General features: G+C 45.4%; 1 protein-coding gene and 1 non-coding gene across 2 annotated transcripts; both read left to right on the forward strand.

The window, feature by feature from the left end:
* Positions 1 to 30: 30 nt before the first annotated feature.
* eEF2 (eukaryotic translation elongation factor 2) lies at positions 31 to 12282 on the forward strand. Its single transcript, XM_084593271.1, has 9 exons — positions 31 to 165; positions 1563 to 1777; positions 2927 to 3120; positions 4318 to 4526; positions 5687 to 6017; positions 7514 to 7865; positions 9814 to 10324; positions 11178 to 11703; positions 11857 to 12282. Exons 1-9 carry the CDS (start codon positions 163 to 165, stop codon positions 12048 to 12050), a joined length of 2535 nt encoding a protein of 844 aa, XP_084449397.1. The 5' UTR covers positions 31 to 162; the 3' UTR covers positions 12051 to 12282.
* LOC146197973 (small nucleolar RNA SNORA57) lies at positions 10439 to 10594 on the forward strand. The gene has a single exon (XR_014705389.1). It is a non-coding gene; the product is annotated as a small nucleolar RNA SNORA57 (small nucleolar RNA).
* Positions 12283 to 12514: the final 232 nt, after the last annotated feature.

Raw genomic sequence — 12514 nt, forward strand, 5'->3', positions numbered from 1 at the left:
AATGTAACGTTTTTTTTTTTTATGTGGCGAATGCCTGGCCTCATGCTGGCCACATAAAAGTTAACCTCGCCACCAGCGCTACCGCAGATCCTTTTCCCTCGTATCCGCCATAGTGGTACGACCGAAGTTCTATCCATCGGAAGAAAACTTTAAAAATTCAAGATGGTATGTGACATCATTGTTCAATCTCTGTCAATCCTCATTCCTAACACCTGCGTGAACTTGAAAAGTAGTGAATTACCTTTACAGACTTTGCGATTATTTCAGTGTTCCTTACTATGCACAGCTTCTAGACTGATCTGGCCGGCATTATGTCTCTGGCAAAAGGCAGATGGACTTGCTCTTTCATGATTTTTGTCGTTGACGAGAGCTCGTGTTAAATGTATTATAGCGCATCGCTGCGCAGGTTTTTAGCTCCAGCAGTTTTAACTGCCGGAAGCAGGAACAGATGTGACGTTCAGCTGATGTGCGGACACGGATGTCACTCGAATGTGTTAGTGCCTCGGGCGATGACAGCGGTATTGTCGTGATGATGCTGCTTTTGTTTTTTTTTTTTTTTTTTCGAGCAGTATCTGATGAGCCGTAGTGCAGTTATTGCAACTGCATGCGTACATCTTGCGATTTGTCTCGGAACAAAACTCCCTGCCCAGTTGTACTGTACATCCGAGATGCGTGTTTTTGTAATCAATGAAAATTTGTCGAAATGCAACGTTTGAGAGACATTAAATGGTTTAATCCTGCGCAGGGAACTGTGTAGTTTGAGATCAAAGGTGATCTCGTGTTGAAGGTAATAAGCTTTTGCGAAGGTGTGTTCAGAATGTAGGTCGCGTTTTTAGCTAACTGCCGCCGACACGTGGCGTGCTGCTGATCTTGCCATTGTAATCTTGACCGTGATAGCAGAAAAAACGCGCTGAGTCCGGTGGTGTCTGTCAGCTTACGGTGGTCGCGTGGCTATTAACGCAAATAATGGCTTCCTTGCTCACGCGAGTCTTCTCTTTTGCCTGTCAGCAGTTGTGTAGCATATTGCGGCGTTTGGCAATCTTTTTGTTTCGGATACCCTCGGTTTCGTAGCGGTGGTTTTACTATGGTGGTTACCGTTAAGACTGCCTTCTATTGTACGTTGTGGCTCCGCTGGCAGGAAACCGTTGGAGGTGGTAAGTTGAGCATTAAGACCTTGAAATATCGAAATGAATATGTATAAGATATTTGAGTGTCATGTCTGGCAAGTTGTGAAAGTGGCACGCTCAGGCGAAGTATGCCTTGCATGCTTTTATTTTTTAGTCATATTCACATGTTAAAAACATACATACATGTTTATTTGTGAAGTTTTGTGTACCAGTGTTAAGCTAGCACGATCGCCCTTTCCACGGCCAAGCATATGGCACGTGTATTGCCATGCCCATGTTGACATTGAAATGACAGAGGAGAAAGGTTGCTTCAGCCAACCGTCCTGATGCTAGGTTTTCCAATTTTGCAAATTCTGAGCTCAAGGATGCCAGTGAACCATAATATCCTTGAGATGCAACTGGGTTTGTGCTTAAAACTTGACTGGTGTTTTGCAGGTGAACTTCACGGTGGACGAGATCCGTGGGCTCATGAACAAGAAAAAGAATATTCGGAATATGTCTGTTATAGCCCACGTAGACCATGGCAAGTCAACACTGACGGACTCGCTTGTGTCAAAGGCTGGCATCATTGCTGCAGCCAAGGCCGGCGAGATGCGATTCACAGACACACGCAAAGACGAGCAGGAACGCTGTATCACCATCAAATCTACGTAAGTGGTCGTACGCAAACTTGCAGTTCAGTCAGCATTGTAATGTAATATAATGAAAACTGGTTGTAATGCAGGGTGTAAACACTAGGCTTTGCTGGGCGTGAGTTTAGGGTGGCCTGCATGTTTTGTTATGTGTTAATGCTTTTAATGCTATAATGGACTCGTTGCTCAGAAAATTCAGCGTCTGCATTGTGGGCAAAAAATTGCAGTATGGCATGGCTGAGCACAGATCCTTGAATGGCTTGTGCGACTTGATGCGAGAATACGGTAGGAGAAAGTTTTGGGGGAGCTTTCAACTTCGGTTGCTCATTTGAGGTGGAGATCTACAAAAAGTGCCTACCTTCCGGTGCACTTGGATGCAGAGTTAAGCACTTTAGGTGGGTTCATACGAAAGGACCGTAGTGCAGATTTGGTGCCGCATGTCGATCCGGCTGTCGAGCATACACACAATGCCAGCGGACCAACCGCGTGTACCCTCCTCCCTAGCACTGTTCGCGCGCTGCCGAAAACCTTTCTACCGTGAGTTTCAACATGGATGCCGAGCGAAAACATGATCTCTCTGCTCTGGCTGTTCCACTTAAAATGTGAGAGGACGACGAGGAAGCTTCCGCAAAATAACATTCATTTATTGAGTCTTCAATATTTCATATCTGTGGGCAGCTCTCGCTCTACGAGCGCTAAAAACTTGACTGTTGCTTCATCACTGAGCAGTTTTTTTGCTACTTCACCCATAATAAGCACTAGAAACCAAGTAAAGCTACAACTCTGGCACATCCAAAGCACACACACACACAAAAATGCACTGCAGCGACAGGAGGAAACAATACTCCGCTCGAACTGAATAGCAACGATAAAGAAAAAAAAAGCAAAAACAATCTTGGTCTGCGCGGACTGAAAAAGGCACTTAAAATATTCAATCGGCTCTCTGTCGTTCAGAGCAGCAATGTCGGTGTCACGTGGGGCACAGGTAGTGTGACGCGCGCGGACCGTCTCGTCTGAACCCACCTTAATCTATGCACATTTATAGGATCTGGTTAAAGTGGGGCCTTATAGGCTATCACATTGTACCCTTAAAGGCAGAGCTTTCTTGGTGCCATTGTGGCACTAGAGCTTTGACATGTCTGCCTGTGTTGCTTTTCCTCTTTTTAGAGCGGTGTCGATGTACTTTGAGTTGGCTGACAAGGATCTGGTCTTCATTAAGGAGGACAACCAGCGTGAGAAGAATGAGAAGGGTTTCCTTATTAACTTGATCGACTCTCCGGGGCACGTGGACTTCTCCTCAGAAGTGACTGCAGCTCTTCGTGTCACAGATGGCGCTCTTGTCGTCGTCGACTGCGTCAGTGGTATGTAGTATCCCTAACTGATCTCTTTCAGATATTACTTTGAATTCTACGTCTACTACTATTGTAGTCCACTGTTGAAGATTACGAGGTTTTCTCCCGCTTCTCAAGTGCTCCTGGATAGAAAGTCCTTCAGTAACAAGAGGAACCAGTTCCCACTGGTTGCTGCGAATGTGACATACCCATTCTCCTAATAGAATTTTTTTGCTGCAAGAGTATTGGTGGAAGTCGCAAGGTGGCTTGCAATCAAGGTTGTAAAATCTGCTCAAGGAGCTCTTCTCCAACGGCTTCAGCCGGCAGGATGTTAGAGACCCATGAACTTAAGCCTTTCACTTTGTCATTATTTCCAATACTTGTCCCAATTATTATGCTTTGGTTGCTGCAGAATCCATCACCAAGCATATGTTTTCACAAACAGCTTGTATCAAACAGATGGTATGCATAGACTTGAGCAGCGCCAACAAGCTCATATACCCTGGCATTTAAAGAACGTTTACGACACATTTTCATGCACCTGTAGTGTACAACAATTACAGGCCCAACTTCCGGTGCATGCAGATTCTGGCAGACCGTACGAATGTGGCACGTGAGCCTAGCTGAACACTAGAAAACACTTTCGGAGCAGGACTTGCAGGAGTTCGTCTCCTATGTATGGCGGGCCAGCATCGTGATTGGGTGCCATATGAGTACCAGTTCATACCACGTGTAGGGTTGAAAACAAGGAAGTTCATGGTAGCCTGAAGTTTGGTACGGATATCATGTTGTGGTCAACAAAAACTGAACGAGTCTGCTCCCAGTGACAGTTGCATTAGCATATGTTGTGTAAACCCTACTGACCTTTGTTAACTCTGAGACATGTAGCGATCGTGCATACCTGTTAAACTGTAAGCGGAAATAAACTGCTCATGTTTGGCCACTAGTTGACCTTTCAGGTTACTGTGCGCCTGATGCTGAATCTGAAAGTTTTTCTCAAACTACCCTCTGGGGCATGAGGTATGATCCAGCGCATGGGATTTGGAGGAGCTTGGTAGCTTGTACAAAGATATTGTTCATATATGAACAATTGGGTATGGGGTTGGCCCGAAGTTTAGGTCACTTGCCTGTGTCCAGAGCCATTGAGGCCAGGCTTCGCTAAAGAATTTTTTGGTTCCCTGCTCAAGCAGACATTTTGATGAGTGCAGTTCACTTTTCACTTAACAGGTGTCTGCGTCCAGACAGAAACAGTGCTTCGGCAAGCCATTGCTGAACGGATCAAGCCTGTCCTCTTCATGAACAAGATGGACCTTGCACTGCTTACACTGCAGTTGCAACCTGAAGATTTGTACCAGACTTTCCAGCGGACTGTTGAGAACACTAATGTCATCATTGCCACCTACGGGGATGAGAGTGGCCCTATGGGTGACATCAAGGTGTGTGGCCACGTATTTGCAGCATTTGCATGCTGCTGAGTCGTTCAGTGTATGCAGTGGAAGTTATGGCATTATTAATAGCTTTCCTGGCTGAGAGCGAGTACTTAAAAGGATATGAGTCTTAAACCGTTATTTTTTCTGTGAAATGCTGAATGAAACATCGTAGTAATTTTCAGGTTTTCCTGTTGGTTGTAAATATGTAATCAGATTTTCATCGCAAGATTATATCGAGGTACGACATTTGGAAAATATATCTTTAGCCTATTTCTTGTGAGGCATATTGGTAGCTTCACTTTATCAAAAGCAACCATGAGGTGTATGGCTGGGGTGCGAGATGTATTCTAACAGGTGATGCTATTTTTATTGTAGTCACTATGTTTCTTATACACAAGAAACTGCGAACTTGATTGCAAAACATTTACTGAATCTTCACTTTACAAATTGCAATTAATAAAATAATATATATATATATAGCATCGCTGATTAAATCTATTTAGTATGGATGCAATATTAATATTAAGGTCGTGACACAAAAGCAACATGAAAAAAAAAATGCTTGAAAACAATGGGCGCTCTATGGGTGAACTCGAGGGTGCAGGCTCAAAACCTGGCCACTTCTTGATTTCAATGAAAAAGCTAGCTACCCGTGTACTATGTGATATCTGGATTCCTCCACTATGGTATCTCTCGTAGCCCAAGTCACTTTGGAATGTCATGCCGTGTAAACTAGGCGCTAAATCATTGTAATATTTCACTGTGGCCATTTAACCTGAATGGCATATGGAGAAAATTTCTCGTGCATGCATTATTTGGTTTAGTGTGTGTGGACTCTCGCGGAATAATAGTAGGGAATAGTAGGGGGAACTTTCATAACACATAGAGGAAGAATAGTAATTCTGGCAGCAGATTCATTCAAAACGCAGGCGCACAAGTTTTGCAAGACTTTCTATCATGCACTGCCCTGTAGTTGAGATTTTACGCGGTCCTCGTACTCGTGCCCTCACATCCATTGTTTGGCTACTGAAACTGTATAGCAGAAAGAATTCAATTACAAGTTATTTACTTTACATAGGCGAGTTTCGCGTGGTTATTTGTGTCTACTAATGCCTTGCAGTCCTATAATTTAAGATAAATTTGACGTTTTTCTAATCCTTTGGCAGGTGGAGCCATCGAAGGGCAATGTGGGCTTCGGCTCAGGGCTGCACGGCTGGGCCTTCACACTTAAGCAGTTTGCAGAGATCTATGCAGAAAAGTTCAAGATTGATGTGGACAAGCTGATGGGTCGTCTGTGGGGTGAGAACTTCTATAACCCCAAGACCAAGAAATGGGCTAAGAAGCCTGATGCAGACTACAAACGGGCTTTCACCATGTTCATCCTGGACCCTATATACAAGATTTTCGATTCAATCATGAACTACAAGAAGGAAGAGACTGCCCGCCTCCTGGAGAAGCTCAACATCGTGCTCAAGGGTGACGACAAGGAGAAGGAAGGTGAATGCATTGCTGCGACCTCGTTTCTAAAGTTTAGTGTGAGTGAGAAAAAAATACCCCAAAGCATTCTTCCCATCACTGTAAAGGAATTCATTCTTACAACATGGCTTTTCAGTTGATAGTGTTGCCTGCCGGACTCAGGGTGGGGTGGGGGTTACTGGGTAGAAGTGGTGTGGTTATATTACTGCTAGGTTGATGCACGCATTTGACCAGTGAGTATGGATAATATATCTATATTTGTCGAACGCCTATGACAGAAACAGTGTGGCAAAACTGATCAAGTACTGTTTGGGAACTGCAGCAACATACCTGTGATATGATTTTGTCGAATACCTTGGCCAGAATGCATTGTATATGATGTGGAAAATTGTGGATTATCCAAAATGCACTACTACATAACCCACACATCACTAGCATTGCAAGTGATTGTCGTTAATCATGCAGCATGATGCCAACGTAGCAAGCAGTAATGGTTGTTTCCATGCAACTTGTTTTTGAGCTATGGATATTTAGGGTAGCACGAACGTTCTGTTCACCGCGAGATTTGTATATTGAATTTATGCAATGTTGGAATAATTTGCACACCCTTAGCAGTAAACAGTATGATGCTGGCCGGACTAGAACATTCAGCACACCAATTGGCGTGGCAGCTGCTTTTTGATACAAGTGAAAAGCAAGGCGCCAGTGTGCTGTGCAATATTGGTGCACTTTACCCCTTGGAGGGTCGAATTTTTTTGAAAAATCCAGATTTTAAAGTTCAATGTCAGTAAAGTCAAGGAAATGTTGTAGAAAAATATTGGGAACTGTATTTTGGAGTCAACCTTGCCCAACACTGCAAACTCAAGAACCCTAGGAAACCCAGTAAACAAGGAGAGCAGGGATACCTCATGAGCGTCTATGATAAACAAGCTAACAGCAGCCCCAATAAAGATGGAAATCGGTTTCTGTGGCCCCTGCACGAGAGTGGCCACACAGATAAAAATCAAGTTTTGCACGCCTCCTTTGATCACTTCTGTTCATCTTTGCAAAAAGGCAGTGCAATCAATTTACGCTTCTTGTAAGTCGTCCTAGGAGGTAGCAGCACCTCCCAGTGAGCATGCATCGTCATTAGGACGCAAAATTTTAAGCAGAGAATTGAAACTGTACCGGTACGACAAAAACCTTGTGGGACGGAAAACCGCTGCCTTAAATTTATGGCAAAAGCCCTAGAAGGGTTAAAGAACCCTAGATGGCCGAAATATCCAGAGGTCTGTACTTTGGTTTCTCATTGTCAGTCTCTTTGGGACGCTACACCTTGTAAACCAAACCATCATTTCACCGACCACTACGTTGAGTGATTTGAACTTTTGCTTGGCATTAACATGTGTATTCAGTTTTTAATTGTTGTCTGATGGAGGGTTTATTTTGTTGAATTTTTGGTTCCTGTACGGTATGCTCAGAAGCTTTTAATAATCTTGTTTTTTAATGACAAGTTTATGCTGTTTGCTTCTGTGCAGGCAAGAACTTGCTGAAGGTGGTGATGCGGACATGGCTGCCAGCTGGAGATGCTCTCTTTGAGATGATCACTATCCACCTGCCATCACCTGTGACTGCTCAGCGCTACCGAATGGAGATCCTGTACGAGGGTCCCCAGGACGATGAGGCTGCTGTGGCTGTGAAGGCATGCGACCCAGAAGGACCTCTGATGATGTACGTGTCCAAGATGGTGCCAACCTCTGACAAGGGCCGCTTCTATGCCTTTGGGCGAGTCTTCTCTGGCATTGTGTCCTCCGGCCAGAAGGTACGCATTATGGGCCCCAACTACACGCCAGGCAAGAAGGAGGATCTGGCTGAAAAGGCCATCCAGAGGTGAGCCTGGGGTCTCCAGCTGCTACTGGAGCATGGCAGCGCATGCTAAGAGGCTTTCTGGCTTCTATAGCTCTTGGCTTTGTGTTGCAGAGTTCTGTGAAGTATCATGTAAAGTGTGGACTGGAATTGTTTGCTTGTCAGACTGAAATGGCTGTGCAGAAATTGGCCATAGCTGCAAGCATTGTAAAGGCTAGAGGTTTTTCATGCGCACCCTCTGTCTTGGCGCGCTTCTCATTCCAAAGAGAAGTTGCGAATGCAAACAGAGGAACATTGTATTCTGGGTCTAAAGCCTTCGGTGCCTGTCTCTCGTCTAGCCCCCTTGGGAGCGAATTAGGCAGGTCCCATCCTCTAAAGGCCCAACAAGTCATTGGAGCTAAAGAAAACAGTGAAGGCCAACAACAGCATTAAAAGCCCTGCTCCTTACGCACTGATTCTGTGGGTGTGAGCTACCAACTTGGGTTGACCGTTTGAGGTGGGAGGGTGATACCAATCAACCTTCCATGCCTCTTACACTGCAGGTACATGCAGCATCAAGAAAGTGAGGTTTCATATCCGTATTAAGTGGTTGCCTACAACTGGTAGCTAATACAGCCAAACCTCGTTATAATGAAGTCTCATTTTGCGCGGAAATTTGTTCGTTATATCCGATATTCGTTGTAAAAGTACACACAATTCCTGCAAAAAAAAAATTCTGTTCATAAACCCAAGTTAAGGCTACCCTAAAATGGAAAGCACAGAGCTAAAAAAAAAAAGCATTTTTTTTTTTTCTTTAACGCGTGGTATAAGCACGCAAAACCTTACCTTTCATTTTGCACTGCCAAGCAAAAATGAGCACACAAATCGGGATTTAGGCCATGCAGAACTGATTTATTTAAAAAGCGACGTAATCTTCATTTGGCAGCACTTCACACTATTCGATAGAATAAATTTCTCAACGAAATCGACACTGTGCAGCGCTTTCCCAATGTCAGCTGATTTGGCCACAGGTAGGTTCTCAAGGTACCTTCTCAATTTCCTCTCCATATCGGCGGCCTCGGTGCTGCTGAGAGCTCGCGCTTCGCCTTCTTCACTCTCATTGCTGCTCATAACATCATCTGTAGGAAGCAGCTGATCGACAATTTCTTGGTCGGTCAATTCGGGCGCCACACATCGGCAGCAATAAAGTCCTCTAACGTAACATTCGGAACCGCCAGTTGGCGCCATGTCGTCTCTTCGAAATTTTCCGCTTCACCGCTGTCGACCGCCCTGAATATTTTTCTTTGTCTCAAGAGAAACTGCTTTGCGTTTCGGTGCCGCCATGCTGCAAGACGACTGTAGGAAAGTGAGCACATGCACGGGTCGGCAAAAAGTAGGGGCAGGGGCACGCGGGCGGTGGTTCGATCACGTGCCGGTCACATGCCAGGCAGCCGTTGATGCTAGATTCATTCGCGGTCCCTAGATGGCGTGGCGTGCGAAAGCGCGGGTGATTCAAACACATTTTAGGTGGAGGCGATTGATAAAACCGAAATTTAGCGTTGTGAAAATGTTTTTTTTTTTTTTTTTTTTTCTTCTTCTTTGCGGATTTTGAGTTGTGTGAATACGATAACCGATTTAGTGTCAAAATTTTCAGTTTTTCATTTCGTTATACAGATAGAACTCCCATAAAAATAAAGCACAGCCAACCAAACTTTGTTTTACTTCGTTATATCCGATAATTCGCTGTAACCGTGTTCATTATAACGAGGTTCGACTGTAATAATGAGATATTAAAGCCACAGATCAAGCTATTCCTAATTAATGCGAGCAGCCTACATGTGCGTGAACTAGGAACCACAGTGGGAGCTTTTTGCAAAATTTGACCAGTCTACGAACATTATTACTTGTTCTTGCTGCTAAAGGCATGCAATATTGTGTTTAGGAAATCTCCTCTCATATTTCACTTCCCTTTTTCAAACCCTTCCTCATTCAGGACTGTGCTGATGATGGGCCGTTACGTGGAGCCCATCGAGGATGTGCCATGTGGCAACATCTGTGGTCTGGTCGGTGTTGACCAGTTCCTGGTCAAGACGGGCACCATTAGTACCTTCAAGGATGCACACAACATGCGTGTGATGAAGTTCTCTGTGAGCCCTGTGGTGCGTGTGGCAGTGGAGCCACAGAATGCTTCGGACTTGCCCAAGCTGGTGGAGGGTCTGAAGCGCCTCGCCAAGTCTGATCCCATGGTGCAGTGCATCATTGAGGAGTCTGGAGAGCATATTGTGGCTGGTGCAGGGGAGCTGCACTTGGAGATCTGTCTCAAGGACTTGGAGGAAGACCATGCGGGTATCCCACTCAAGAAGACTGACCCTGTTGTCTCCTACAGGGAGTCTGTCCAGGACGAGTCTAGCATCATGTGTCTGTCCAAATCTCCCAACAAGCACAACCGTCTCTTCATGAAGGCCTGCCCACTGCCAGATGGCCTGCCTGAGGACATTGACAAGGCATGTGCATTGTTGCAATATTCACTTGATTATCCTTCGATTGTTTTAGGCAAAATGTGGGCTTTTAAGATATATGCCATGTTACGTGTGTGTGTGTGTGTTAGCCATAAGTAACGCCTCTGTCTTGGCGCACTTCTTTTGTGAGAAGTTGCGAATGCAAACAGGGGGACAACAAATGACTGGTTAGGTCCTATGCCTTCGGTGCCTGTCCCTCATTAACCCCCTTGGGAATGAACTGGACAGGTCCCATCCTCAAAGGACCTCACAAAATAACTATTTTATTTATTGACAGCCAACACTTGGAAGTTGCGAGGATGGTGGGGTACACTTGAATCCAGTCAAACCAAATTTATATGTAATTGTTTTGGTGTGTTGCTGAAGGAACTTCCAGGAACTAATGAGGAAAAGAGGTCTTTGAATGTTTTGAAAGTCCAGGACATAGTAGAGATTTAGCTTGCTGGAGATGTACCGACATAGACGTATACCAGGTTGCCAGACCCCTCCTGCGCACGCGCATTGACGTGTGAGTGCCCTCGCGGCCATTGCGCCTGCATGGGAAGGGTACAGTATACATCGGTACGTCTTCAGCAAGCTAAATTTTTATTGGTAGGTATTGCTGAGCTCCTCTCTGAATGCTATTTGGACTACATCAGCAGTGTCGTCCCATTAGCTTCAAAGACAACTGCTTGGGATTTTTTTTACGTGGCATTCTTATCAATGTCTTGGGCAGCACGTTGCTTGCTTCCCAGTTCAGTTGTCGTGAGCTGGTAGTGTTGACTTCTGATTCGCCATGACTGTCAGATTGCTTTAATGTGCTTGAAACTTGACTGCTGTTGCCTTTCTTTCCTTACAGGGTCAAGTGAACCCTCGTGATGATTTCAAGATTCGTGCTCGTTACCTTTCTGACAAGTATGAATGGGATGCCACTGAGGCCCGTAAGATTTGGGCCTTTGGACCTGAAGGCACTGGCCCCAACCTTCTTGTGGACGTCACCAAGGGTGTGCAGTACTTGAATGAAATCAAGGACTCTGTTGTGGCTGGTTTCCAGTGGGCCACTAAGGAGTCGGTCCTATGTGAAGAAAACATGCGTGGTGTGCGGTTCGACATCCATGATGTTACCCTGCATGCTGACGCCATCCACCGTGGAGGTGGCCAGATCATCCCAACAGCTCGACGATGCCTCTATGCCTGCATGTTGACTGCATCGCCTAGGCTTATGGAGCCTGTGTATCTGGTGGAGATTCAATGCCCTGAGAATGCTGTGGGTGGTATCTATGGAGTACTCAACCGACGCAGAGGTCACGTCTTTGAGGAATCCCAGGTTGCCGGAACACCCATGTTCGTGGTCAAGGCCTACCTGCCCGTCAACGAGTCGTTTGGTATGTACTTTGTGATTTCGACTATAGTGCAACTCATTTAAAGCATTGAGCTTTTAACTACTCATCACAGCCAATGTAGTTTGTAGGGGTATACACTTCAGCCTGAAATGTAAGCAACACCCTAAGGGTTGCACTATTTATTTATTTTTGCAGGTTTCACAGCTGACCTGCGTTCCAACACTGGAGGCCAGGCCTTCCCGCAGTGTGTGTTCGACCATTGGCAGATTCTGCCCGGCGACCCACTGGACGGCAAGTCCCGCCCCTACAACGTTGTCATGGAGACCCGCAAGCGCAAGGGACTCAAGGACTCTCTGCCAGACCTGGATCAGTACTTCGACAAGTTATAATCTCTGGCAAGGCTAACACCGCGCTTGCAATCGGCCAGTTCTCGTCGCCTCCGTTGGTTAATTTTTTTTTAATAGAAGTTTATGTAAAAATATGGCAAGGACCGACGGTCTATTCTGCACTGTGCGGACATCTTATACTGTTGGTTTTGTTCATTTGTCCCGCTGTGTCTGTCAGAACGTTGGTTACGGGCGCACTACAGAGCTACTCCGCGAATAAAAGGCTCGAACTTCACCTGTGTGTTCATGTCTGTTTCATGGCGCATCAGTAACTACACATCATATGCGCCAAACCATTTTTTCTCTGCTTGGAAGCGCAGGCAAGAACTAGACTTGCTCGCTCCCAGTACGAATTCCACTCGAACAGCAAGATGAAATTTGAGTACGCGCATGTTGTACAGTGGCAGAAGTAAGCACTTGAGAGAGAAAATTTACAAGGCTTGCTACGTACGGAAGTCTGCTCGTGC

Source organism: Amblyomma maculatum, chromosome 2 (genome assembly GCF_055883805.1).
Source record: "Amblyomma maculatum isolate TAMU_Amacu chromosome 2, ASM5588380v1, whole genome shotgun sequence".
In the NCBI taxonomy this organism is placed as follows: domain Eukaryota; kingdom Metazoa; phylum Arthropoda; class Arachnida; order Ixodida; family Ixodidae; genus Amblyomma; species Amblyomma maculatum.

Excerpts from the sequence above, each read along its gene's own strand:
- eEF2 (XM_084593271.1), top strand. Across the intron at positions 3,121-4,317 it reads CGTCGTCGACTGCGTCAGTG|GTGTCTGCGTCCAGACAGAA; the intron begins GTATGTAGTATC and ends TTCACTTAACAG. Across the intron at positions 10,325-11,177 it reads TGCCTGAGGACATTGACAAG|GGTCAAGTGAACCCTCGTGA; the intron begins GCATGTGCATTG and ends CTTTCCTTACAG.